This window comes from Lytechinus variegatus, chromosome 12, assembly GCF_018143015.1.
Source record: "Lytechinus variegatus isolate NC3 chromosome 12, Lvar_3.0, whole genome shotgun sequence".
Classification (NCBI taxonomy): Eukaryota; Metazoa; Echinodermata; class Echinoidea; order Temnopleuroida; family Toxopneustidae; genus Lytechinus; species Lytechinus variegatus.
The window spans coordinates 16,793,828-16,820,393 of record NC_054751.1 but is presented as its reverse complement, the minus strand read 5'-3'; the positions used below and the strand labels follow the sequence as shown (position 1 = coordinate 16,820,393).

The 26,566-nt window shown below is 36.8% G+C and overlaps 1 protein-coding gene across 1 annotated transcript; it reads left to right on the top strand.

The window, feature by feature from the left end:
* The first annotated feature begins 1,354 nt into the window (after nt 1-1,354).
* Nucleotides 1,355-24,993, top strand: LOC121424977 (cytochrome P450 26A1-like). The gene is made up of 8 exons (XM_041620885.1): nt 1,355-1,412; nt 3,666-3,895; nt 15,240-15,383; nt 17,508-17,645; nt 19,142-19,357; nt 19,849-20,025; nt 20,689-20,949; nt 21,507-24,993. Exons 2-8 carry the CDS (start codon nt 3,719-3,721, stop codon nt 21,960-21,962), a joined length of 1,569 nt encoding a protein of 522 aa, XP_041476819.1. The 5' UTR covers nt 1,355-1,412; nt 3,666-3,718; the 3' UTR covers nt 21,963-24,993.
* The last annotated feature ends 1,573 nt before the right edge of the window (nt 24,994-26,566 follow it).

Sequence of the window (26,566 nt, the reverse complement as noted above, 5' to 3'; positions counted from 1 at the left end):
AAGTCAAAAGGTCTATATTACGATATTAATTTTCGGACAGTGAATCACCACGACGACGAGGTCCAGGAACGAATCCCAATAGCATAAATGGAAATCATGACGACTAATAATATGAATCGGAACACCTTTTATTTTCATTTCTTTCACAAAAAAGCAAACTTCTAAGAAAACACCACGAAGAGACGTCGTGAATAATTATCGGTCGGTATATCGATGCATTATACAAAATTTAAATTTCAAAGCTCACGCAATTTGTCAAATTATCGTTTGTAAGGTGATTTCAGGATCTTAACGGATGACAAACGAGGATAACCGAAAGGGTTATAATATACTATATTAAAGAAAGTGACGGTTTTACATTTAGTTATTACTTCAGGAATGGAACGGTTATCAAGCAGATAGAGAAGGTGAGAGAAGAGAATCTAAATCTTCTTTCTTCTCTGAGACAGAGGGAGAACGATCATGCTCACAAAGTTTACGTTTCTTTGATAACTTCTGATTGGCTCACTCTTCTAAAACTCCGCCTCTGACCCCGCCCACCAGTCGCGTGCCAGATGCGCTGTACCCATGGAGAGGTCAACCCGACTGATGCGAGCAGTGAAGTGCGAAGGCGATCTGAGCCAGCCCCGGGGACAAGCGAAAATTCGTGTTCGAGGCATGCGTGAACTCGGTGTGAACTCAAAGCAATATTTCGCCATGGATATATTTCCACCTCTCCTGTATTACGTAGCGCAATCGATCAGTGGAAAACCGCACGAGGGATGCAACGCTACGTACTACGCAAGCAAGCAAACAGCGCGAACCGCTACACAATATAAACACATACTGCGACAGTGATAGATGAGCGCTAAGTTCAATAGTTCAGATTGTTCAAATAAAAGAGGGAGAGAGGCGGAGAGAGAAAGAGAAAGATTGGGAGAAAGGGAGGTGAGGGATGAAAACATTGGCAAGCGCACTCCGTTCGCTCGGGACCCTGCACATTTATCCTCGGCCGACCGAGGTGATATAAATACGAGAGATATCTCTGCGGTGAAACAAACCGTAATATCGCGATCATAATAAACGCATGTGAGAGGAGGAATGTTGCGTCTTGCAAGCAAGCTCTTTTCGCCACTCTCTCATTCGCTCTCCCTCAATCTTTGCGGAACGGGGAAATCCTCTTCACGTGTAATTCATACGCTGTAATACCGGCAACTTCCGCCCGCATCTCGGCTCATTCTTCAGCTAAACACTGCTGACTTACAAAGCTCATTTTGCTTGGATGTCATTGACTTTTGAGAAAAGTTTGGTTGGTGAACTGGAGAAGGAATTCCACAATTTCATGAGCTCTCAGAGAACGCATAATGTGATCGCATACTACAAGTGGATTTGAAAAAAGCCGTAGCAAATTTTGTCTCCTTGATCTGAGCGAGGTAAGTTGTGATTTTCTTTTTACATTGGCGATTTTTAAATGTCCCTTCTTCATTGTTCATTACATTTTCTTTTATTTGATTTCTGTTTTGTAAAAACCTGTTTTATTAAAAAATATTTTTACAATATCCAACAGAAGTGATTACACCCCATCCTTTCCGTGTTGCTGTTTTCCAAAAAAGATGTTTTTGGTTGAACAAAATAAAGAATCTGAGACTGAAGATTGGAGAAAGCAAAGCAGAATACCGTAGGCCTATTTATTATGACCATAAAATATTTATTTATAAAGAAGCTGCAATATTATAAACTTATATATTTACCTACAAACAAATGATTGTTACGTGTTCATGATTCTACTGAATGATGTATATATATATATATGTATATATATATATATATATATATATATATAAATGAAATCGTAGATTTTAAAAGGAGTGTAACTCTAAAAGATGAAAGGTAAAATTACACTCTTCGTCAGTGCCCATCATGTGACAAAAATAAATAGAATCCAAAATTAGTTTCTGATGCAGTTGTGAAAAGACGATATTACTCACAATATAGAAATATAATATACCATGTGTCTGATATTTAAAACCTTACTTAGATTATGTTTCGTATTAACTGAAATCATTCCAACTATTCCTCTGATAAAGTCAGCAGAATTGTGCTAATTGTCAATTTTTACCTACTTTTTAAAGTACTTCATGGAAAAAAAGAATTATCACCTGCCTTATGCTTTTGGAACAAAATACAACAGTGGGGAATATTTGAATATTTAATTGTCATGTATATTTAACAATGTTTAGAGAATAATTCTCCCTTCGCAAAAAAAATAATTCTGTGCGATAACTTTCAGTGTTCGAATCGGCAAGTATAATTCAAATCCAGGACGTTTGATTTTATAGGCCAAGTTGTCAATCTGTTGACTTGGTTGATTAAATATATTTAGGTATTTATTCAGTGGTAATCGATGGGGTTTAAGCAGCCAGATGTCAGTGATTGATGCTGACAGAGGAAGAAAATAATTCCCCTATTTTTTTTTTTTGCCTGATGGAAATCAAATAAATCCAGTTCGTTCAAGAACAGAGCTCTGGATTTTGTGTCATTATTTTACCATTATATATCCAGTGCTTGAGGGTTAATAATTGGTCTGATTATCATTTTAAATGCATTCCAGGAAGAAGTCTAAATATTTAAACATTTATCATGATTATGTTGTTTTAACGTGGTATAATTGAAATCACCCTGAATGGTAATAATTTGAAGAAAAAAATCTCAGACCTGGTCTATTTTCTTGTCCATCTAACGTTTAAAGAATTCCCTTTGAGGCGCCACCGGAACGACATAATTATCGCAGGTTTCGGGGGGGGGGGGTGCAGATATTTACAAACTGTAATTGTTTACATGTCTAAGTATGTGAGCCTAACATTTTATTTAGATGTGGACTTTGAATTGTTGCGTTCCTATGCTATTACATGTATGAATGTCTAAGCTGATTACAATTACATTTTGGTATCTCTTTTAATATTGCAGACATTAATAGATGACTAATATCAACTGATTACTAATTAACATTGAAAATTAAAAGACAATGATTATATTGATAATGATTTGATAGTTTTACTTCACTTCATTAATTCCTACGTTCCGCAATATTCACAGTGTTAAAAAGGTTTTAGCCCACTTATTGAATGAGAGTGTTCCTAACAAAGGGCTTTGTGTGATGAGTAACAAAATATCTTTTAGAACAACAAAAATTAAATAAATATATTTCATTGTAAACAATTGTTCAGCTATTCAACAAAATTAAGTCAATAAAAGACAGGCCTATAGGACAAACAAAAATGACTAATTTAGTATCGGCAATGTGAACTCTTTTTTAATTGGCTTTCGAGGTTAATATTGTTTTCATTAAATTTGGTTTCATGGTTTCATATTATTTGGTTGTTCATGTTATATATATTAAAACGGTTGGATAGTTTCAAAATAGAAAACATCTGATTAAGAATTCTGATATTTTAATAGTTAAAGTCGAAGTTTAATGTGTAGGTGTCAAATGTTAACCTCACCCAAACCTTTAGACCCATACTGCTTCGGCAGTTACAGACCATTCTAAATGTGTGAGTATACTTGGGTGTATGTATTTCTTGCGCTCTTGTCATTGTATATACCACATACACTTAAATATTATAACATTGCTGTTTATTGCTCAGAAGAATACTGGACAATATCTTCTCTTTTCTGTCCTACAGCCTCCGAGAATATAGTATATTCATCTTTTTTTCTGAGCAACACACATCGTAACATGGCGTTTATATACTCCATTTGGACTTTCGTTGTCCCCGTTTGTCTCCTGTACCTGATCAAGAAACTTTGGTACTGGTATATAGTCAGCAAGAGTGACCCGAAATGCTCGGCGCCTCTTCCTGGCGGATCTATGGGTTGGCCGATCATCGGAGAGACCTTTCACGTGCTTTTCCAGGTAGGTGGACTTTTATTAGAACAAATCTCTATTTTTTTTCTCCTTCCAAAACACCCGTGGCATATTTCATACGAGGAAATTTATTTTCCCCCATCTCTAGGAATTTTGGGTAATTGGAAATTGTGGTTTGTCTAAGAATTCGGTATCAGAATTTTCCTACAGGGACATTGCCGAATTCACTCTTAAAAACGTGGCAGTGGAATTGCGAAAAGAAGATATTTCAAAATAATGGCAACCGATTTCGAAATTTAGCATTGAGCAGCTTCCTCTTTTACCATTAAAGGCAAGTGATAAGAACATCAATGCGAAAGACACTTTTCAAGTTAGCCAACCGTGGCGTCGTATCCCGTTCCACCGGTATCAGCTGGTGCGTAATGAAAACGTCACGATGACCTCACTGTTCCTAAAGACTCCAATCAGCCAATCAGCTGCACATCTTCTTTTCGGTCAATGAACGAAGCGGACCAATCAGCGATAACCCAACCTTTCTGGTAGTTACGTCGTATTGGGGGTTATTCAGAGGCCAATAAACTCCTCTTGAGAGAGTGTATTCTTTTTCCGAGGAACAGGGGTAGAAAAGAATGGGTTGACGTGCAAGGAATTGCCCTAATTTTGGCAATAGGGTTACCTGGAATTGCTCTGGAACTGCGAGAAGTTATCGAATTATTCCATGCACTTGAGAATGATTGTGTGTCGTTGAATTACAAGACAACGATTTTCAGCCTTCTAAACAAAAATACTATGTCATCAATTAAGATACCTATTAGGTGGCAAATATTGGTGTTGACCCCGATGATAATGTTGAGTTAGGTTAAGGAGTTTAATTAAGCTTAGATCCTTAAGCTTTCATTCTGGTAGTACCAGTGTCTCTAGGCTTAAAATTTGCTAAAACCTATACTGATTGAGGAAATGTTGAATGATCGAGTAAAGATAGTCTGGTCTATGTTGGCCTATTTATCAAACAGAATCAAAGAACGTACTCTCAAAGTTACCAATAGAATATGGTGAGGCAAGAATCTCAACCTGATGGTATGTTGAATGCAATTATTGGTTTCATTTATTTTTAGTAGAAAAAAATCAAATTGTATTCTTCTGAAAATAAATACAAGAAGAGCTGAATGATAGTCAACAATTGACTATCATTTCCTCTTCTTTTGAGGGGCTTCGGAGAAGTACATTACCTCTTTTATACCTTATCATAATAAGGTATTTTGACCTTAATTGTGGTCAGATCATGTCTTCAGGAACAGCACAGAAAGTACACAGGAAAGCCAAAAACGAGTGAGAAATGGATAAAAACGACAATATGACGTCATAATGAAGATTTGTATCGTTATTCACTCACAATAGTGTTCCTAAAAATATAAAGAAATAGAATGTAGCCTGGGAGAGAAGAAATGAATACGACATTCCAGAATTTTTCACAAGAATAGGAATACCCCCCAAGGGCAAGGAATAGTTATTGCAACATGCACTTTGCGCTAAAGGCGAATAATAAAGGGGTTTCTGAATCGTTGCACAGGAACTGAGAAGTATGCAAGGTATTGTTTGGTGGCTGACGCTGGACAGAGGGTACAGAGTCAGGCGAAGTTCATTCCCGATCAAACGGGGGTTCGAGCATATCCACATTCCGGTGACGGAACAGAGTTGAGAGCATTCCTTTGTTAGGCAATGATTTATGGAATACTTGAAAAATGATATTTAATTTTCCACTTCTTTAACGCTGAATGGGCCATTAAATGTTCGACATAATGAAGGTAACATCCGCAATTACGCCAGATTTTGCAAGATAAATTGTATACTGACTTTGATTTACGCGGTAATGAAGAGACCGTGGAAGCGATGATTGACTCCTCTGGGGTTCGATGCCGAAAAAAAGGTATTCTGGTATTATACTTTGAAGAAGAAACACCCGAACGTTTCTTTCAGTTCACATCGGGTCCCTATTTAATAGTAAAAAAGTACTAGAGTCAATCTCCTTTAAATATATGATAAAATCCGTGATCCCCTTTCAAAATAGATCGACCATTGGAAAAAAAAATCACTTAGAATTTCGTAGAAGGTACGGGTTACAGCGAATTTCTTTCCCGGATTTCTTTCTACATTTTCAAAGTAAGAACACGGAAGGAAATATTCCGTGAGTGAGACCCGCAATTGCATTTCCCTTGACCACCACGAGGTGGCGGTTTTCCCCCTCCTTTGCAGTTGTGCCCTCTGAATCAAGAGAAAGAAGGCTCATGAAAAAATGGACGGGAAACCATCCCCACTCATATAAATTATATGTATAATGTTTCAAATCGATATTGTAAAGAACATATTCAATTTTATTCTGGTTTGGTGTTAACGCATGAATGGCATGGTGATGATAATTATACCACGAAAGAGGAAATTGAGTAATAATGTAAATAACACCTACAAACGGTTGCCATGTAGGCAGTGGGTGATATTACTTTGATACACACCACATCAGCGACCTCGGAACGGGATGTAATCTCGGCGGATCATATGTGGTTATTTGAGCGCGCTATGCGGTGAGGTGTTACAAAGAAAGTGTTTACCTTGTATAGAACAACAAGTCAACACCAACCCTGGTATCAGTGTTGGCGTAACTTGTTTTTTTTTAACCAAGTGAGAATGAATACGGTACTGCATGTAAGCTCTAAACGTTATAGCACTGAAGAGGGATTTGACGTTGGATGTCTTAAATGGCCTGTCCCAAGTGGGTTTTAAGTTCGTAGGTCAAATGATTTTGTTCAGCTCATGAATAGGCTGAACTTGACCCTTGAACTGGAAGGCGTACGTTTCGAGTTGTTATGCGTATGACGGAACTCTGTGGGGAGGTACGTGTGGGTGGGTGTGTGTATGTGGGTGGGGGTAGTGCGTAAGATAACTTACCTATCTGGATAAAACGGTGCCGAAAATGCCATTGCAAAGATTGAGGCTACTTTGATGAGTATACCTTCTTTTGGTCTACCCCTTTCAAAACTTCGTATTTTTTTTTTCATGAATGCAACCTACCATGCTTCTATACATTGGAAGGCCTAGGCCTATTTAGAAATGAGAAATATTTAAAGAGTGCAATTATTCTCTATTGACAAATTTGGCATCATTTCTTAAACTGCAGTGGTCATATATATATACGTATAACTGAGAAAGGGAGAGGGAGGGAATGATAATTTCGAGCGCGTGTTCGAGTGTGCGTGCTTTATGACCGCGATTTATCGATTGTTGATAAACGTTCAAAGTAATCATATTTTCTAATTAATTATTCCTTTAGCGTGCGCGACTTTATGTTTACTCGTTTGCTCTTTACCATACCACTGTGTTTACACATTTCCCAGTTATCCCTCAAGCGTGACACTTTACTGCACAACACCAACTCCACACTCGCTCCCTTACCTAAACCTGAACCAAACGCGCACACACTCTTGTTTTTTTTTTAACCAAAGTACTCTCCTCGAAAGCGGAGGAAAAATGATGAAATGATGCAGAATACAGTGTATGAAAGGTCCCCATCCCTCTACCCAAAGCACCTAAAGCCACAAAACAGTTTTGAAAGGGGGGGGGGGGCTGACCATGCATGCAAAAAATCAAAATCAGATGATAATCAGATGATGATTTTTACGTTTTTGTCCACGGTTTTGGAATAAAGTGGGGGGGTGTAAAACCCACCCAACCCAAGCCGTTTCTGCGGCCCCTGCCTAAAGTACTTACTACAAGCAAAAATATTTATAAACAACAATACCTGACCTTGGTCAGCCTTCACCGCCTATGGGTATGAATTTATTTCAGCATACAATAGGTTTGCTAATTCAAGAAAAAGAAGGGAAAATGCTAAGAAAGCGTTGCATAATTCATAAAGGTGGAAATGCAGAAAAGAAATCGCCTTCAAGCAATGACCTAAACGAATACAGTCCACTTTGTCCGGCAAATGACCCCAGTGTTGAACAATCTAAACCATCGTTTATTCGAGAATAATACGAGGGCAAGACGATGGAGTTTATTCATCGTATAGAATGGACAACAATCAACAATTTATACATCATCACGGAGTGGATTGTACTACGACACATTGTCCGGGTATTCACATCAAGTTCCTTAAGGCGAATTTTTTTGTCATTATGATGATGTATTATGACGATACTGAGAAAATATACAAAGGCAACATAATGATAATGAATCCACGTTTCATCTCGTTTTAAACGAAAGTTGAAAGAAAGTCCAGTTGTATACATATTTTTATATTAGATCTAACGCTTGTGTGTTCAGCTTATGATCATGGTGGTAGACCTATTAGGGACTTTGATTTTTGTTCTTTTATATCATGGAAAATTGTACAAGCTGAAAGTGGTATTAATAAGTGTGCGTTGGCTTTGACCTTCTGACCGATTTGATATCAAACGTGCTTTGAAATGGTAAATTTAGCAAGGATCGATGCCCTAGGAATTCTCCTCTTGCGCATTTTCTTTGTCTCGGTAAATCAACAGATTCCGAAAATTGTATGAAATCTTTCATTTCCTATCACGTCTTTACACAACGAATCGTAGATTTATTGCTTAACCGCATAAGTATCTAAATGGACCTTAAGTGAATTCGCGATCCCGGTCATATTCAGGCGAAAAATATCTATCAACCTTTGGCTGAACCTCTTGCGTCGATGATTCACGAAAAATCTCGAAGCGTACTGGTGCCAAATTGGCACGAGACCAGAGAGATATAACAAAAGCTTATTGTGCTACTCTGTTCAACCAAGCTATGTAAGTCACCAGTGTTGTTTATCAACATTTCCAATCCCAGCGAGAACCTACTAAATACCAATGCAAAGTACGCCATATTTACAAAATTATTTTTGCACTGGTCCTTTACCCATGAGGCATGCGCGACAGAGCTCATAATTGTCCGAGAGGTATTGTGTTTTAAAATAGAAATGTAAACTGAAGAACTGTCGCATTTAAAATTTGAACTGGATTTCTTTCATTCTGTTTGCTATGACTACTCGATTTAAAAAAGCAATGTATCCGTGTACTTCAAACCACAATTTACTTCGAGTCAAAATTAAACATTAATGAACAAATATTACTACAAATTCTGTAATTTATTTATTCATTAATTCATTTTTTATAAAGCAACGGCTACACATAGCCATGATAGTAGAGCATGGATGTTATCTGTAGGGAAGAACTGAACCCTGAACATGATTATTTACCATCATAGTTATTATTAGTGATAGTAGTACAAGACTCGAAATAGTATTATTATTTCATCATCATTATTTATTTTTTAAATAAATGTTATCAGTACTACAGTTATTGATATCATAATAATAGCGGAATCCGAGGGAAAAGGGACATATCAATGAATTTACAACATAAACATAAATAAAAAAACAGGATTATGCTTTGATCTGGAAACGATCCTATAAATCTACCAGAGATTTGCCGACTCCGTCGTTAAGGCGTGCAGCCCTTACAGCCAACCCATACCCTTGATTTTATTAGTGAAAAAAAGGGAGAAAAGGAAGGGGAATATCATGGGAGAAAGAGCAATACAAAAAAGTTTTAGGTCGTTTAACTCTAATACACCCATCAATCAATGAAAAATAGTAACGTCGCCTTTACATCGTTTTGACCCTCTCTCGAAATACCATAAAACCATCCTTTAAAATGCAACACACATTGACATCACGAATAAAATATCGCAAAGCTTTTGTATTGGTATTACAATGCATTGTTCAACAAAGGTCTATCTACGATCTATGGTAGATGAAAACATACTATAATGGTGATACGTTATATAGACCTTCAATTCGTAAAGAAACGCGACTCTGGTATTTGTAAACACAAGATGTTTACATTTTCACGTTGGTATGCACGTAATAAAAGTAAAAGTTATGAAGGTAGCAGGGTATTATAAGTACTATACAGGTATTGTCAGTATAGAGGTCGCCCGTTCTGCATCCCTGCGTCCGTAGCACGAAGGACCTACGGACCGGTAAAATTCTGTACCTGTCATCGTTGGTATCAGTTACAAAGGGGATTCCAGGGCAATCAATCGCTTCAATTGACATCTTCTAAAACGATTCGAGCGTTGCTTTGTTTTCTCGTTACCTGCCTGTCAACAAGACACGGGATTGCCGACGAGGAACGAAGGATCTTTTTTCAAGCGAAGGATGCTTATATATACCAGCCCATCATGTTCCCGGGAAGTCCACAGTGCCAATATAGGATCGCAGACTTTTGTAGGGCAATCGATCAAATTACGCATTATGTTAGGGTTGTCTATTTTCGAGAGGATTCCGTGTCCCTCCCGAACGAAAATAAACCAATCGTTTCACGGTTTAATTTGCTGGCATGATTGGTCCTGTCGTATTACTTCGCCATGTCCTCTATTTTGAGATATGCATCTTTATCCTTTTCTCTGAAAATTATCCCCCTATAATATGCAGAAATGAAATGAAACATCGAGATTCCTGCACTGACCACAGGTTTATTTGTTCACGCATCTGTGTCTGACAATTGACGAGTTTCCCGTAACTTTTTTTAAAGACATGATCTGATTATGATTTTTATGATTTAAAAGCGATGGACCTTTCTGCGATTAACAACCATCTGACCATAGTCCGCTCACCGCTTTAGCGTATCCCATTTACCTGTATGCTTCTATTTTGCAGAAGATTATAACATAATATGTAGCGATTTGGGGTGCCTTTCCAATTACATAGGGTCGTGAGTGTATCTCCTAAGTATTCTGATGCTTGAGTCTGAAGAGACCAGGCCAGCATTTATATAACTTACTCTATGAAAAGGTCGGGGTTAAATAATTACAGGAAACATTTGATAGGTGATGAGAGATGGGTTGGCCCCGAAAGGGTGGCAGATCCTAGGAGAGAACGGCGTCAGAAATACCAACAGAGTTAAAGGGATCCCTCTGACCTACGAACTTGACCATGTGTATGTCACTGGCGTATCTTCGAGCAGTGGCGCCAAGCATGGTGGTACATAGGCGATGGCGTGACCAAAGAGGTGATGTCTTGCTCATCTTTGTAGAATAGAATATTAAAATTTATTTTACTGTATTCTTACTGAATTTCTGGCTAATTTTTTTTAGTTTCCTGATTATGGTCGTGGAGCGTAATGTTTTTCTAGAACTAATTCAAGACCTAGTTCCTTCCTGGCCTAAGGAGTAGTCATTGGGAGCATCCCCGGGAAAGCTATGATCCAGGGACAGTTCTCGGAGGGGGTGGTAATCATGGCCCTGGAAAGATTTCCCCGGGGAGGGGGGGGGGGGCTGCGTGTATTATTTTCCACAGGCAGCATCCCCTAGAATGCTGGTAGGTGTGTTATATTGGAGAAATGTACTGAAAATTACTCGAAATTCTTTATACCAAAACGATCTTTATTTTGTAGTTTGCAGTGAAAACCTTTTTTTTTGGCTTGTCAAATTTACAATAAAATCGTTCCCAGACTTTCAGGAGTCAACGTCGTGGCAGTTCTTGCAGATGTGAAGCAACACCCATTTTGATCATCACCATCATCAATTGCTATCACCACTATCACAAAAATAACTTTTGTAATACGTCGTGACTGTCACTATCACGTTCATACTCTTGATAACAAAATGATTGTGACATATGGACCCTGGACCTTTTAAGATAAGGCATCGATAAGCTATTGCTGATGATTACCTTGACGGAATACATCTGTACCTTTTCCAAAACAATTATCAATCCCTGTTTCGCCCTTGCCATTGAACCCCATGCCATCTCGAGTGCAAGTTTTAGTAATTAAACTTTACGCGAGACGCCTATGCTGATAAGATCTCAAGCAGGCGTTAATACAACACTCCCCCTCTCTCTCTCTTTGGCATAATCATCTCGATTGTTTTTACGTTAATCTAGTGAACAATCAGTCAACTCTTTCGCTTTCTTTTCTATTTTATTTCATCTAAATACCTCGTTTATTAAAGTCGTGCTGCAGTGATATGTCACCAGAGTACAGCACCTCATAACTATTTACCTGTGGTGAAACCTCGATGGCGTTCTGAGGAATCTGCGGCGAGGACTGCCTTGGCGTTTTGATTAAATCTGTCAGTTATGAACCCGACCTCCTTTCATGCTCCCTCTCTCTCCCTTACTCTCTCTCTTTCCTCATCACATCTTCCTTTCTTCTTCAAATACACAAATCCAAGCCACCATTTCTGTATCTTTTCCTCTTTATCCTTGCATCCACCCCCCTTTTTTTCGCTTTCATCCTCTGAGCACGCACACACACACACACAAAACACACCATCAAAATGCACCTCCCCGCAATGCATATTTTGCTTTCACTCGAAAAGGCCGACTTATCGTTCTCTATTATCTCCCCACTTTCCCTCCCACTGTCTTTCTCTGCACACACACACACGCACACCCCCCCCCCCACACACGCACCCTTTAACACTAACTCAAATTTTGCACTCGCCCTCTCCCTCGCTCTCTCTTTCTCGTCCTGTCCCTTGCACTCGGCTCTTGCAAGGTGGTTCTGCGGTTGACGATATACGTCAAAACCTGCCAGTACAACCTGATATTGAAATATGAAAGCATAAAGTCCCCAAAGTAAATATGCATACAATGTAATACCTTAATCCCTCCAACTACAATTCAATTAGTGTCATTCCCTGATCGAGGATCAGTATTTTCCACACGATGAAGACCAGTTTCCGCGGTTAGTTGTGTCCGACATTAATGGTCCATGTGAAACATTGTTTTTTTCACTTTAGTATCGGTTGATCGGGCTTAAAGAATTGATTGACATTTTAGTAATTAAATGTTCTTTTGTTTCCCCGGGGCTTAATGACAAGAGTGTGCGAGAGGGAGGGGGGTGGACAAAACCAGGGCCAAGACAAGCAGAACAACATTCATTTAATGTAAAATTTTCATCTGATCCTGTGTTTTAAACTGATCTGTCGGAATGTAGAGTTTACATTCAGAATCTAAAATATTGACTTTTCCGAAATTACAATCTTATGTGTCATGAAGAAAAATGCAAATATTAATAAAGAATTTTGGAAAAAGGTTTGCATTATGAATTTTCTAGAATTAATATGATTGGTTTTTCATGCAAAACTCCGCTAAATACTAATTCAATAAAGTCATCTAATGATCATTTAAAAAAAACAGAAGCTATTTGCTTTGAATAAAATTATGATGAAAGAGGATATCCCCTTCTTCCGATATTACATCTGGAATTTATCCAGTAAGAGTAGGGTAATCCTATCAATACGTAACTGAAACTCTAATCTCTTTGCTGTTGAAATGAATATATTTTTTTTCTTTATAAATAGGTCAATTTAGGAATGTGTATCACTGCGATCTGTCTCCTCATAGAAAAGTAAATACCTGTGCATGCCCTATATACAATTTCTTTGACAGGTGTATGGCATATTCCATCGTTGTGTTTGTGTGTTTAGCTCAACTGGAGTATGAAAATGCATATTACGTCCAGCATTCTCTTCTATTATGCTGCTGCTATTTATAAACTTATTGTAAATTGACAGATAGAAAAAATATAGCTGTCAAATTTACACTTATCATGGCGCTTTGTTTTTTTGTTATCATTCTTGTTATGAAAACAGTTGTTGTAGAGTGAATATATAAAATATCATAGAAGATTATGATGAAATTGCTCGCGCGATATAATTCATTTTGGATGATACGGTATTCTGCGAATTACTTCTTTATAATTTCCACATACCAGCTGCAATAATCTGAATTCTGAATTGATAAATATTTAATGGTTGACTTATATTCGAAATACTGTTTTCCTAAGGCCTATTTGTAAATGTATTTCAGGTGAACTTACTATGGGATTCGTTCTTTTAAATAAGATAGAAGCTAAAGTTAAATTAAACTAAGCTAATAATAGACTTTTTTATTAAAGTATCATTAACAAGTGATAACCATCATAATTCGCATTTTAGCAGTCAGATGCAGTCAGGCTAATAAGTAAAGACTGAAGAATCGATTTGAAAATCAAAGGGGAAAGCGGGAAATGATTTGCGGTTTTAGGAGCAAAAATGCAAACCAGCGAAGGGGAAAGGCAGTATCAGATTAATTTCTCGCCGACTTTCCAAACGTCATGTACCGATATTGTGACGAGATTGACATAACTTAATTCGGTGGCGGGATGGAAATAATTAGAACCTCTGCCAGAAGATGGACCTTCGAGTCATTGCAATAAAATTATCATTTTAGGAGGAGGAAAGCAGAAAGGGGGCACGTTTTTAAGTTCTTGGTGCCACGCGGTTCATAATGAATTGAACTGAATGGCATAAGGACTAAGTCATGATGGCTCTGAAAGCAAAAAAAGCATTTATTATGGGAATAAACCCATTTTTTCATTGGAGAGGGCTTCAACTTTTGAAAAGTTCGTTTGCTTTAGTTTGCCCTTTGTCATCGTGTCGTCAGTCGTCATCTTCGCGCGCCACTCTCGCTCCTCGAAATCACACAGAGGCATTCCAGAAAGGTGTTTCGATCGAAGTTAGGGGTTATTCCTGGGTTAAATGCAGGTTAACTTGCAGGGCAGAGTGGTGAAGGATAGACTAACTGCATCGGGGCGGAAAAGAATTCTTTCATAATCCAAGAGCAGGTGTGAAAGGCAACAGAATTCCACGTTGTAATCCTGCTCAATAGGTGTGAACGCCTGTCAACGGTATTTTGACAGTGTGAGGTGTGAAGTAGTTCGCAGAATCCTGACACGTGCGTTTAAATGGGAGGATTACGAGTGTGTAAAAAATACAAAAAAATCAATATTCACGTTAAGCCTTATCGTACTATACATGAAATACTACATATTGTTTACTAACATTAGTTATAGAAACAGTCATTAATGTCCTCGACAGGATATAAACGACATTTCGCATCAGAAAAAAAATTGACAAGCAAAAAAAAAGGTCCTCAGTTGTGACTCGTTGGGGGGGGGGGAGACTGTCCCCCTGCCCCCCCTATAGGTACGCTAGTGGTTTTAACACTAGGTGATCGAAAATTTGCTTGTATAGCCCCCAAGTTCTGGCATAGCTTCCCCCTAGGAAAGCACCATCCGTAAACAACTTTATATCAAAACTCAAAACACATATATTTGACTAATAACAAGCCTTTTAGGAATCCTATAAAGTCCAGTTGATTATATTTTTTGTGTGAATATTTTATACGCTTTATAAATGTATTATCATCATAAGACTGACTAAATTATTATAACCTGTGAATGTTAAAGATAAATTAAAATTACATTATTTGAGCAAATATTGAAATCTCTCTTTATATTGATAAATCAATGTTTCTTTTTTGTTTTTGTTGTTTATTATTCAGGGACCGTCGTTTTACGAGAAAAACTTTGCAAAATTTGGACGAATCTTCAAGACGCACCTATTTCTCAACCCCACTGTTCGAGTTTACGGGAAAGATAATATCGCCAAGATCCTTCAAGGGGAGAATGATATCGTGACTTCAACGGTAAGTGTGAACTTAGTAATTTTGTATGCATCGAAAATTGGGAGATATTTTGATAATCATTGTTCTTAATTCACAGATAAGTTACAGTAATTGGCCTATTGACAAGGCACCACTTGAGTAAAAGAATAGGAGAATGTGCTCTCATATTTCACTTCGCCTTCAGGTAAAGTAGATTATCGTATAAAGTCATCACCTCTTTTTATTTATTGCTGTCAGATTCTTATCCTGTCAGTTTCTATTTATTAGGGATTCTTGAACCACATCAAATATAGGAATCACTTGTGAACATGTTTATCACTGAAAAATAATTAGGATATAAAATAGGAAAATAAACGGGAACGGGTCCATTATAGACATATCATTTTATTCCTACAAAGAAAAAAAAACAATGACACAAATGGCAAGTATCAAGAAATAATAATGATGATGACAACCTGGTATATTTTGAACTAATCGTAATGAATCTACAATTTTCCCTCTCTGCCTCGTTCATGTTTGATGGAAATTGAAGTATGTCTGAAACCTGTCGTGAAGTTAAGGAAATTGTTTGCGATTGAAAGGGTCTAGATAGGGAGTAATCTTGGCTTTGCTATGGCGGGACAGCTTGAAAGCTACTCCCTTGAACATTATAATTATTTCTCAACGCTATTCATGTCTTCCAAGTGCGTGTTCTGAACATGTCACCCCTAAACAAGTCTTGACCCCCAGACACGATACATTATGTCCCTTTCCCTTTAATTCCTGAAAAACTACAAATGATTTTGCGAGGACTATAACATGGATTTTCCTTTAAAGAATTATTATTTGGAAAATGGCTCATGAAAAAATAGAATTCCCTCCATCCAAATCGTGAAACTTTGCCAAACACCCTAATTTGTACAAATTAGTATATTTCAATACCCCTTATTCATCAGGTTATATACTTCATTAGTTTTGATTGATAGCAGCAGTTAAAAGCATGAAAATAACTTGGTTGACCTTTAACAGATCATAAGAAATAACATTTGCACTTTTCATCCAATAAATTTTTGGCTTAAGCATACTTTTCTCTTCCGAACTGAACTTGTACCTCACTCACCGTGCGTCGCTGTTCATAAAATTATTTACCTACTTTTTTTCTTGTCAGCTCGCTTTCTCGCCTCTTTTATTTCCTTTCTCCTACAGTTCTTCCATTTCCAATCTCCCTTTACCCTCATTCACTTTCTTTAGTTTCCTTTGTTTTTTTCTTGGATCAGTGTATGGTGTATAGGTCAATTTATCCCGTTTTAGAGCATTTTGTTTAATGCATCTCTCTATTTGAAAGTCTTTGTGTTTAATCTACCACTATTTAGTCTTTTAATAGTCTTTAGTTGGCTTTCTCCAGTCACCCATTTATATTCTCCTGCAATAATCCATTTTCTCTATCTTTCTCTACCCTCAACCATTTCTCTAACCCAGATCACTCTATCACAAAGCGCCATATCACCTCTCTCTTCCTTTCTCTTTTCCCTCTATTTTTCTGCCGCCCTCACCGGCTCCTTTTCTCCTCTATAATTATAGCCACCCTCTACCCCCTCCTCTCTGTATACCTCTTGCTCCCACCATCACTTTCTCTCCACCTTTCTTTCATGTTTATGCCTATCTTGATATCACCATCTTTAAAATACAACACTCCGTTTAATGATCTTGTCTCCATCGTTCCTTCCACTCTGTCTCTCCACCTTGCTATCGACATCACAAATCTCACGTTTCCCTTTCATTTTCAAGCTCCCACTTTCCGGGACCAATCAATCAGTTCCTATGTGATAGAGTAATTGTATTTGAGCATTCTCCCCCCGCTTGGCAGCTTCACGAATTTCAACTTTCAAAGGACATTCACCCGTTCAAAACATTCCCTGCATACATAGCTACAGTCATATAAACAAAATCGAGCAAAGCCTTTTTTCGCAAACAAGTGTTCCTACGTATTTGAAATCTTCGCATCTGATTAGCTGAGAGTGAAATTGTCAGTTAAAAAAAAGGAACTTGCTAAACATGCATCAACCATTAAATTTGTATTTTGAAGAAATGAAAGATTTCAGCCTATATTTAGTCTAAAGATTTATATATTTTAGATATTTTATATTATTATTTTTTTTAATTCAGTGGCCAGCTTCAACCCGTCTCATCCTTGGGGAAGACACCCTCGCCATGGCACAGGCCGAGGAACATGCATTCATGAAGAAAAGGGTTTATGTAGCCTTTTCACACTCGGCTCTCAGTGGTTATGTCTCTATGATTCAGGTGGGTATATTGAAAGGGTAGTAGATTCATTCTGCTCTTAACACCAAATCTAAGTAAAGCAGATATGTGGTCACAAATATGCAACATGAAACATTTATACAGATGTGTTATTTTATCTGTGAGTATGCATACCCGCATGCCTACTTGTTGCTATAACAGGCAATTCCGAGTTATCTTGTATGCACAGTATGCATAGCCTGAGTGTTGGCTGCATTTTAACTAATAATTGTGTTGGGGGAATTCTTGAGGGGGGTACAATGATATGTGATGTCAGGAGTCCAGTCATTTACCCCCTCCACGGAATTTAAATGTTCTCTTGGTCAATGCTTGAACATTGAAATAAGATTTATGATCATAAAGACACATTTAGATTATATCAGAAGAAAAGAGATTGGAGAACTCACCCTCACCTTGTCCAGTAGTCAACTTTGTTCTCTGTGTTGCCATGGATATGATGATAGTTGTAAATAAGGGTGGAAATCCAACGAAACACTAATATCTGGGTCCGGGAAGAACAGTCTCCATACATACAATATAACCCGAAAGGAAGAAGCTTGGTTTCCATGCAATCAAAGAATATAGAAAAATGTCCTCAGATGATATCGGCTAAAAGTGGATAATGAGAAATAAAAAGACATCAGCAGTCAGGCCTTTCGATGAGTATGTAGTTGAAATTAAAAGCAAACGGTAATCATATACTAGTTATCCAACTTTAAGAATGCAGTAGGCCTATACAACAGCACAGCTGTCTAGAGTGGAAAAAATGTACTTCGTAGGGTTAAGTCTTCTTATAAGACTGTCTTTAGTCACTATCTGTTGATTTGCAACCAAAACAAATTACCTTAGAGTAATGGTGGAGCGTTAAAGGTGATTTTGCCTGACCTATCATGAATTTGAGTCACAGTGTTGTGCTCTATGAACCTCATGTTGCGGCAGGATCATCCTATGGCTAGGTTGAACAAAGGAGTTGATTTGAAAAGATGTTGCTGGTCTGCTGATTTTGAAAGGCATTTGGCCAAAAACCAATCCAGGGTATTATGCTAGTTTCCAATGGGGTTCAAGAATCCCTAACAAAAGACACCAATAGAGAAAGCACCTGACCGTTTGCATAATCTATTGTAAATCCCTTTGTGTTTTTATTTGGAGGCTTCTAGCCGTGGCCATCATGGGTTTAAGCCTTTTTACTCCAGGATCCCATTTCATAATAGATCCATGCAATAACAAATGCATCATTCCTACAACAAACCTATTATCAACCAGTCAGATTAATGGATTTCAGTAGCTTTAAACTGTAATTTAAAATTTGTTATTATAACAAGTTTTATGAAATGGCCCGCAGGTGTACTTTGCAATTGAATCAAAATTTTATTTTAAGTAAAGTAAAAGAGAATATACATGTATATTGATAGGAGTCATAAAATTCTGTAGTGAGATCAAATGATTAATCATATTCATCATTATAATGAAACAATACCCTACTCTTTTTGTGAATACAGAAACCAGTCAGAACGGCCATTGAGAAGTGGTGTCAGTCTGATGAGGTGCTAGCCAGCAATGTCTTGAGACATCTGTCATTCCGTGTTGCTGCTGATGTTATCTGTGGCTTCCGTTACACTGACGAGGACGTGACAACGCTCTGTCAGAAGTTTGATGAAATCATGAAAGGCATCATGACAATCCCTTTCGATTTGCCCTTCTCAACATTTAGAAAGGTGAGCAGTGCATATGACAATAACTTCATTATTCTTTCTAGTTATCAAACTTCAAAATTTAAATTTTTTTTATGACACGTGCCATGTAATTACATATAGTACAATCCTATATGGTTCACTTTTCCATGTCTGTTCTTCATGTATAATTTACAAGTTCGAAGTACAAATAATTGAATACATTTCAACCCCAAGCTAATTATGAAAAGATACAAGTCCAAGGAAAAGAATGTATCATAGTCTTTTGGGCCTCCATAATATTATTTCTGTTAATACTTTTACACCGAGATCACGGTGAAATCTCTTATATCAAGGGAGCGCGAACATACATGTATGTAATTTCATTAAAGACCTTTTTTCTTTATCTCTTAATCTTTCTCCTCTTAATCTTTCTCTTTGTATTTCTCTTCTGTTATCCCACATACACACACCCTATTAATTATTTCCCCTTTCAATCTCTGGTTCTCTATTCATCTCACCTTTTGATGATCTAGGCCCTGAAGGCTCGGGACTTCATCAAACAGAACCTGGACGAGAATGTGATGCGCAAGGCTAACCTAGATCCGGAGGAAGACACCCAAGATGCCATGCGAATCCTGATCAACCTCGCCAATAAATCAGACTGCAATACTTCCAAGGAAGGCTTGTATGAAGCCATCAAGAACCAAACGGTATGCTCCTCTTCCTTCAAGAAAATAAATCACACTGGCTGAAATTTGACTTTTCATTCATTGTTACCCATTTACCACTGCATTCTTTTATTCATATATTCTTATACAGGTCAATCCCACTCTAATAAAGAACGGGTTAAGATTTTTCTTGAAATGGCTCTGCAGGATATAGGCATATCTAACTGGGTTTTAAATTAATTTTGAAATTATCTGTTATGAAAAACCAGGCACTATAATATGGGTTACTGTAGTCTGTACATACAAAATTAAGATTATTCATTACTCATATCAGGATCAATTTTAATTTTCATAGCGCTGCAAAGAATATTGAGGAAGGATGAATAGAAGTCAATCAGCTAATCGAGTATCATGTCCATTAATTTCATGACGTTACCAAAGCTAGTATTTCACACCAGTTATCTGTATACATCTCATTGTTTTGTCTATGTAGTAATTTGAGATTAAGAATGGTTGACAAACTGGTTGCAGTTCCAGATATGCGCAATTGTGAAATTTGGCCCCTACTTGGCTAGGAATCTAGATCAGAAGTACAGGTTAGGTTGTTGATAAACATCTTTATATCAGTGTTGGTAATCCAGTTATTCAATTTTGACAAGACATTTTCACATTCCTTAATGCTGGTGTTTCTCCCCCATTTTTCAGATTGAGTTTTTGATAAGCGGTATGCTGTCACTCAGTTCTGCAGCAAGCACCATGCTGTACCACCTAGCCAGGAAGCCAGAGGTCCTAGCCAAGGTTCGGGAAGAGCTGAACCAGTATGGCCTGCTGACCGACTACACCCCTCTAACCCTTAACAAGATCAACCAATGCCACTATGTCATGCAAGTCATCAAGGAATCTTTAAGAATGGTCCCTCCCATTGGTGCTACCTTCAGGACTGCTCTCAAGACCTTTGAGTTAGATGTAAGTAAGCTGCTACAGGTGTGGCATTTGCCTTCAGGATATAGTTGGTCTGGGAAAAGCAGAGGGTTTTCAAGAAAGTGTTGCCTGGTTGCCTAGTGAATTCCGTAATTCTCATAGACTCTGTAGACCCTAGGGTAAAGTTGATAATGTGACTCTGGCTCTATTTCATGGTACATAGTTATTGGTTGCTTTAGAAATAAGACTTTATATGAAAGGGTTTTGGTGTGATGTTGTTTACCTCCTTCCCTGTAGAAATGAAAGTGATATATACAAGGAGCAACTGTAGACAAACATCAATTATGTACTTGATGTTTACTAACTCATTAATATAGAGATGGATAATGCAGTGTCAAATATTAGTGATATTGGATCAAACTCTTCTATCTCTTAGGTCATAGCATAGATATCATTGCATCTCATACTGTTTAGTCAAATCTTAACTGATATTGATTATTTCTGGCCTTTTGTTCAGTTGACACTCGTGGTAGCTTTTGTATAATTAAATGGGAGTATGCCATTGCTAATTCCATCAAATCTTTTGTTTCCTTCTTCTGCAGGGCAAGCAAGTTCCCAAGGGTTGGACCGTATTCTGGAGTATCCGGGAGACCATCCACTTATCAAATTCCTTCACCAACACCCACGAATTTGATCCTGATAGATTCTCACCTGAACGCAGGGAGGACAAGGTTGCTGGTCGCTTCTCCATGCCCGTCTTTGGCCATGGCACCCACAGCTGTATCGGACAGAACTTTGCACTTCTCACGTTACGCATCTTGCTTATCGAGTTGGCGCGCACCTGTGACTTTGAAACACCTAATGTAGAGAAGATTAAATTTGCATGGCTGCCGTCCCCGAAACCCAAGGGTGGTATGCCGACGCGGTTCACACGGAAAGTTATGGTGGATCAAAATGAGAATGAGGTCTGCTACTCTAAGTCTTCGATATCTCAGGATGATGAGGGTCCATCAGGAGATGGTGTCCATCAGAGAAGTGCAACGTGTCATGCAGCATGAAGACATTCAAAATTGGACATTGTATTTTGAGAAGAACTGGACATTTACACGCACAAAGCTCTGATCTTAGCGAACACCTTTGAAATGAATAAATGATGACGCTCTGTTATAGGGATCGATTTGATTGTCTCTACACGACACGTTCCCTTTAAACTGTAACCTTGCACTGTGGCTTGGCATTACATATGCATATAGACAGTGGTCATGAAAAACTATTAAACAATCCAATATGTCCTTGATTTCAACCAAATCCAGCAAACCATTCTACATTCATCGACATGTTTCGTGCTGAAGGCTCTTGATGACATGGTGAAAATAAACATCTTGGGTGTATGCTTTTGAAAGTAATCAAAACTATGGAGATTGGCAAGATGTTAAGGCAAAAATATATATATGTATACATTTAAATACACACATATAAATATATATATATGATTTATATATATATTGCCTTTTGACGGTATTCCATAGTCATGAATCTATTCACTGATAGGTTATTAATTATCTATGTATTCATTTCAGGCATTTTGTGATGACAAGGCACCTTAATATTCATATTTTATCAATTTGCAACACTGTAAATATCATGTCCTGTCTTCAATGTCTTTCCAAAGCTTATTTTCATTTGATAGGCAGGTAATTCTTAGCCAACATCTTGTTTCTACTTGATGAAGCGTGGTAGTCGTAACGTTGGTTTGCGATTATTCTACCCATTCATACATACATGTACATCTAGTATGACAGTATTTTGTACCAACCTGGAGAAATACTCGACTCTTTATGAGTTCAAAGATAAGCAGAAAAAGCAGCTTAAGTTTTATTCAGAAAGGTAGATATGTAATGTATTTATTTATTGCTTATATTTTTCTTAAGTACGTATCTTGTTTCTGGGCAAAGAAAGAGATAGAGCTTTATTTGAAATGTAATCTGGATCTGTACTTTTAAAATGTTTAGTTGCATTTTTCGGTTAGAGAGAGGAAAACGAAAATGGAAACTTTTGTTGCAAGATATGGTTAGTATGCGAAAATGGATTTCACCTTGTACTTTCAAGTGATAAGTGACTTGTAGTTGCCGTTAAGAATATTGGTATTGGAATGGATAAGGATGTAGATTAATTTATGAAGAAAGTGATTTATGAGGAACAAATCAAAATACAGATCACCTAGATCACAAAAAAATGTCAAAAAGATAACGGTGTTGTTTTGATGCTATTTAATGTGTTTTTAAAACCTTGTGGTTTAAATGCTGGTCTTATTCAAGCTTATTGATTTAAAAGCTCGAAAGAATTGCATTTACAGTGTTTGTTTTTGTCTTATCTGTAAAAGTAAATTTTTATGTATTTATATGTGTACAGTATTGCCAAAAGAATTCTTTTATATTAAGAAAAGTATGTATTGTTACATTTTTTGATTGGATGAACAATGTTTTCAGACAAAACGGGTAATGTAAGTGGCTATATTGAATTTGTATAGAAGGGAGGTCGGTGACATGGCTTGAAAATATGCTTTCTGATATGTTTTTTAAGACATGACTTTTCATCATCAGTTTCCATTCAAAATGTACAGTGTACATTGTGCACAAATACTATGGATGTCAACTGTTTACTTGCAAATTTCCCCCAAAAAAGAGTATTGACAATTTTATTCATTCATTAAATAATTAATTGTAAAATAAATATAACTTACTGCTGGAATCAAACAGCATTATTGTGGCGGCACATTGAAAGAAATGTATCCTTAACCTATTAAAGATTTATAGTTGAACATGCCAACTTAATGGCGTAACAATATTTAGATGTGTATCTAATTCAGGTTATGGATTTCAATGATTTACAAACACCTTGGAATATTCATCTTCACAGATAATTTCAAAATAAGGAGCCAATTCATTTATGCTCGTTAGACTGGCAACGTAATACATCACAATATTCCTCGACACCCATTGCCGTTTCTTATAAATACATGTACACTAAAACAAAAATAACCACAAACACAAGGGAAAACGTAAAACAATGAAAACTTGTTTGTTCAATCTGGATTTTAAATTGTTGACATTAAAATGCAAATGTGTACATATATCAGAAAGATATGACAAAGGATATTGGTGACTAACTAAATCCTCATGTGTGTGGGTCATAATAAAGGAGACGTTTCCACGGACTCTGTAGTTTGTTTCAATGTGAGCATGCCTGAGAGTCGGGCTCCCACAGGCTTGCCAATAAGTATGTATTAATGCATTGTGCAAGAATATCTGGATTGTCACAGATTGCAGAGCAGTGGGGATCAACCCTTATAGATGACATTCAAAAGTGACCTTATTCCAAACAAGGTGTGTAACTTTGAGATGTCCATCTTTTTGTACCAGAATTTATTGAGAAAAAAAGTGAGAGCGAGTCAGGATGGAGGAACAATTCATGTTTTGAAATATTTGTATGATCTTAGCAGTATTTTACAAGTGTGTAGTGAGGTTTTTACTGTGGCATATTTTTGATACAGGGATATTTTTCATGCGTTTGTGTGCTTTTTTCCCTTTTACAACCTTACAAATTTAAAGTTAATATCCCCCTTTAAAACATATCTAAACAAACACTCAAGTTTTTCATTTTGAAATTCAAAGTATTCCTTCAAATAATGCACCAGGTGTGTGCCAAAATTTAAGATTAGAATGTGTTTCTTGAAAAACTGTATTGAGTATTTTTGTGCATTTTTGGCTATACCTTGAACTTATGAGAGCTTAATGCTGTTAGCAAAATAATTTGTTCCATAACAACTTGATTGTTGGGAATCAAATGCAAGAGAAACAAGTGCCAAATCATGTCAAATTTTATGTGTTTATCTTCTTCCTAGATTGAATTATAGAAAAGATATAATTAGATCCCCTTTTAATGACTTTTGTTCAGAGGTATGATAAATATCATTTCCACATAGTGAATTAAAGCTTTTCATTCAATATTTTTAACCTCTTAATTTTGTGCCCCGTAATGAGTGAGAGTGGAAAAGAGAGAGAGAGTGTGTAAAAGGAAGGAAGAGAGCGTGAGGGGGATAAAAAAAATACAGGAAGAGAAAATAAATAGTATCCAATCATTTATTCTTTTTCCTGTAAGTACCAATTATCTGAGAACTCTTCTATTTATGGTTATGTTTAGATTAGACTAAAGTTCTAAGCTTAAAAAAAGAAAAAAATATATGAAATTGCTGTTGTGAAATGTTATTATATATCTATTCAAAAACCTGTTTGTAAGTATACAATCATGTTGAACATTTGGGATTGAGCTTTACTTTTAAGAAAATAGGCGTAACCCTTAAGTTTTGTACTTCATGGGCTAATATCGCTGTTTGTGATTTCATTTCAAATAGAGGTATTATTATTACTTCAACTATATGATTATTGTAAGTGGTATTATCTAATCAAATCATTATCATTATTATATATACTTCTGTATATTTTGGACAGTTGTTTTGACATCCATGTACCATATATTTCTATCATTTTTACTCAGTAAAATATTTATGCGTATTAACAGCTGTAAGAGAAAACTAATGTGTCCTTGTGAAATTCTTATTCATGTTGTTTACTTGATTAGTTGAGTATGTGACTACCAACTGTATGAAGTAAAATGAGCAATGAGGGAACAATGATGGGTCAGAGAGAGGGGAGGGGGGGGGCAGAAGGAGAGACAGAAAGAGAGAGAGAGATGGGGGAGGGAAAGAGAACAGATATCATGACAAAGAAATATAGGATATGCAACAAGGAGACTTTGTGTGAGATATACAACTATCGGGCAAAAACTTAAAAATTGAAAGCTTTTCTCTTATGTACATAAATTGTATTGGTAAATTACTACATGACCTTTGTTTGTAAAGGAAAAGTCCACCCCAACAAAAAGTTAATTTGAATAAAAAGAGAAAAATTTCATCAAAATCAGATGTAAAATAAGTTACAACACTTTAAAGATTTGCTTTATTTCACAAAACAGTTATATGCACATCCTAGTCGGTATGCAAATGAGACTGATGAAGTCACTCATTCACTATTTCTTTTGTATTCTAAAATATGAAACATTCAATTTTTCCTCATTATCCTGTGAAAGTTTTTTTTGCTCCCTGAGAAGGTGGTATGAATTTCATGATTCAGTCAAATATTGTGTATCTCAAACAATAAAAAACAAGAAATAGCGAGTGAAGGACATCATTGACTCTAATTTGCATGTCACTAAGTCATGCATATATAACTTTTTTTGTGTGAAAATAAGTGAAAATTCACAATGTCATAACTCTTTATTTTACATCCATTTTTGATAAATTGTTTGATTTTCTTCCGTTTATTCAAATCAACATTTTCCTGGGGTTTACTTGACCTATAAGGCATTCCCACAGCAGTTTCACAGTGACAAGTTTGATGTTGAAGTCACAATAATTTATATCTTTGAATGAAAATTCAGTTGTAGTGGGTTAAACCTCTTTCGAAATAGAGTGAAATCATGGTAGCACTACTACTAACAGTCATTTCCACAGAAAGCTGAATTGATTGGCTCTTGAGCACTGCTTTCATGAAAGTGTTTTTGTTTGTTTTTTCTTTCATAGAAAGATTACTTACCATTGATG

What these genes read in the sequence shown, in the direction of transcription:
- LOC121424977 (XM_041620885.1), top strand. Translation starts at nt 3,719, where the DNA reads ATGGCGTTTATATACTCCATTTGGACTTTCGTTGTCCCCGTTTGTCTC. An exon ending in CCTTTCACGTGCTTTTCCAG is followed by an intron (nt 3,896 to 15,239) that starts GTAGGTGGACTT and finishes TTTATTATTCAG; the next exon opens with GGACCGTCGTTTTACGAGAA. An exon ending in AAGCCATCAAGAACCAAACG is followed by an intron (nt 20,026 to 20,688) that starts GTATGCTCCTCT and finishes CCCATTTTTCAG; the next exon opens with ATTGAGTTTTTGATAAGCGG.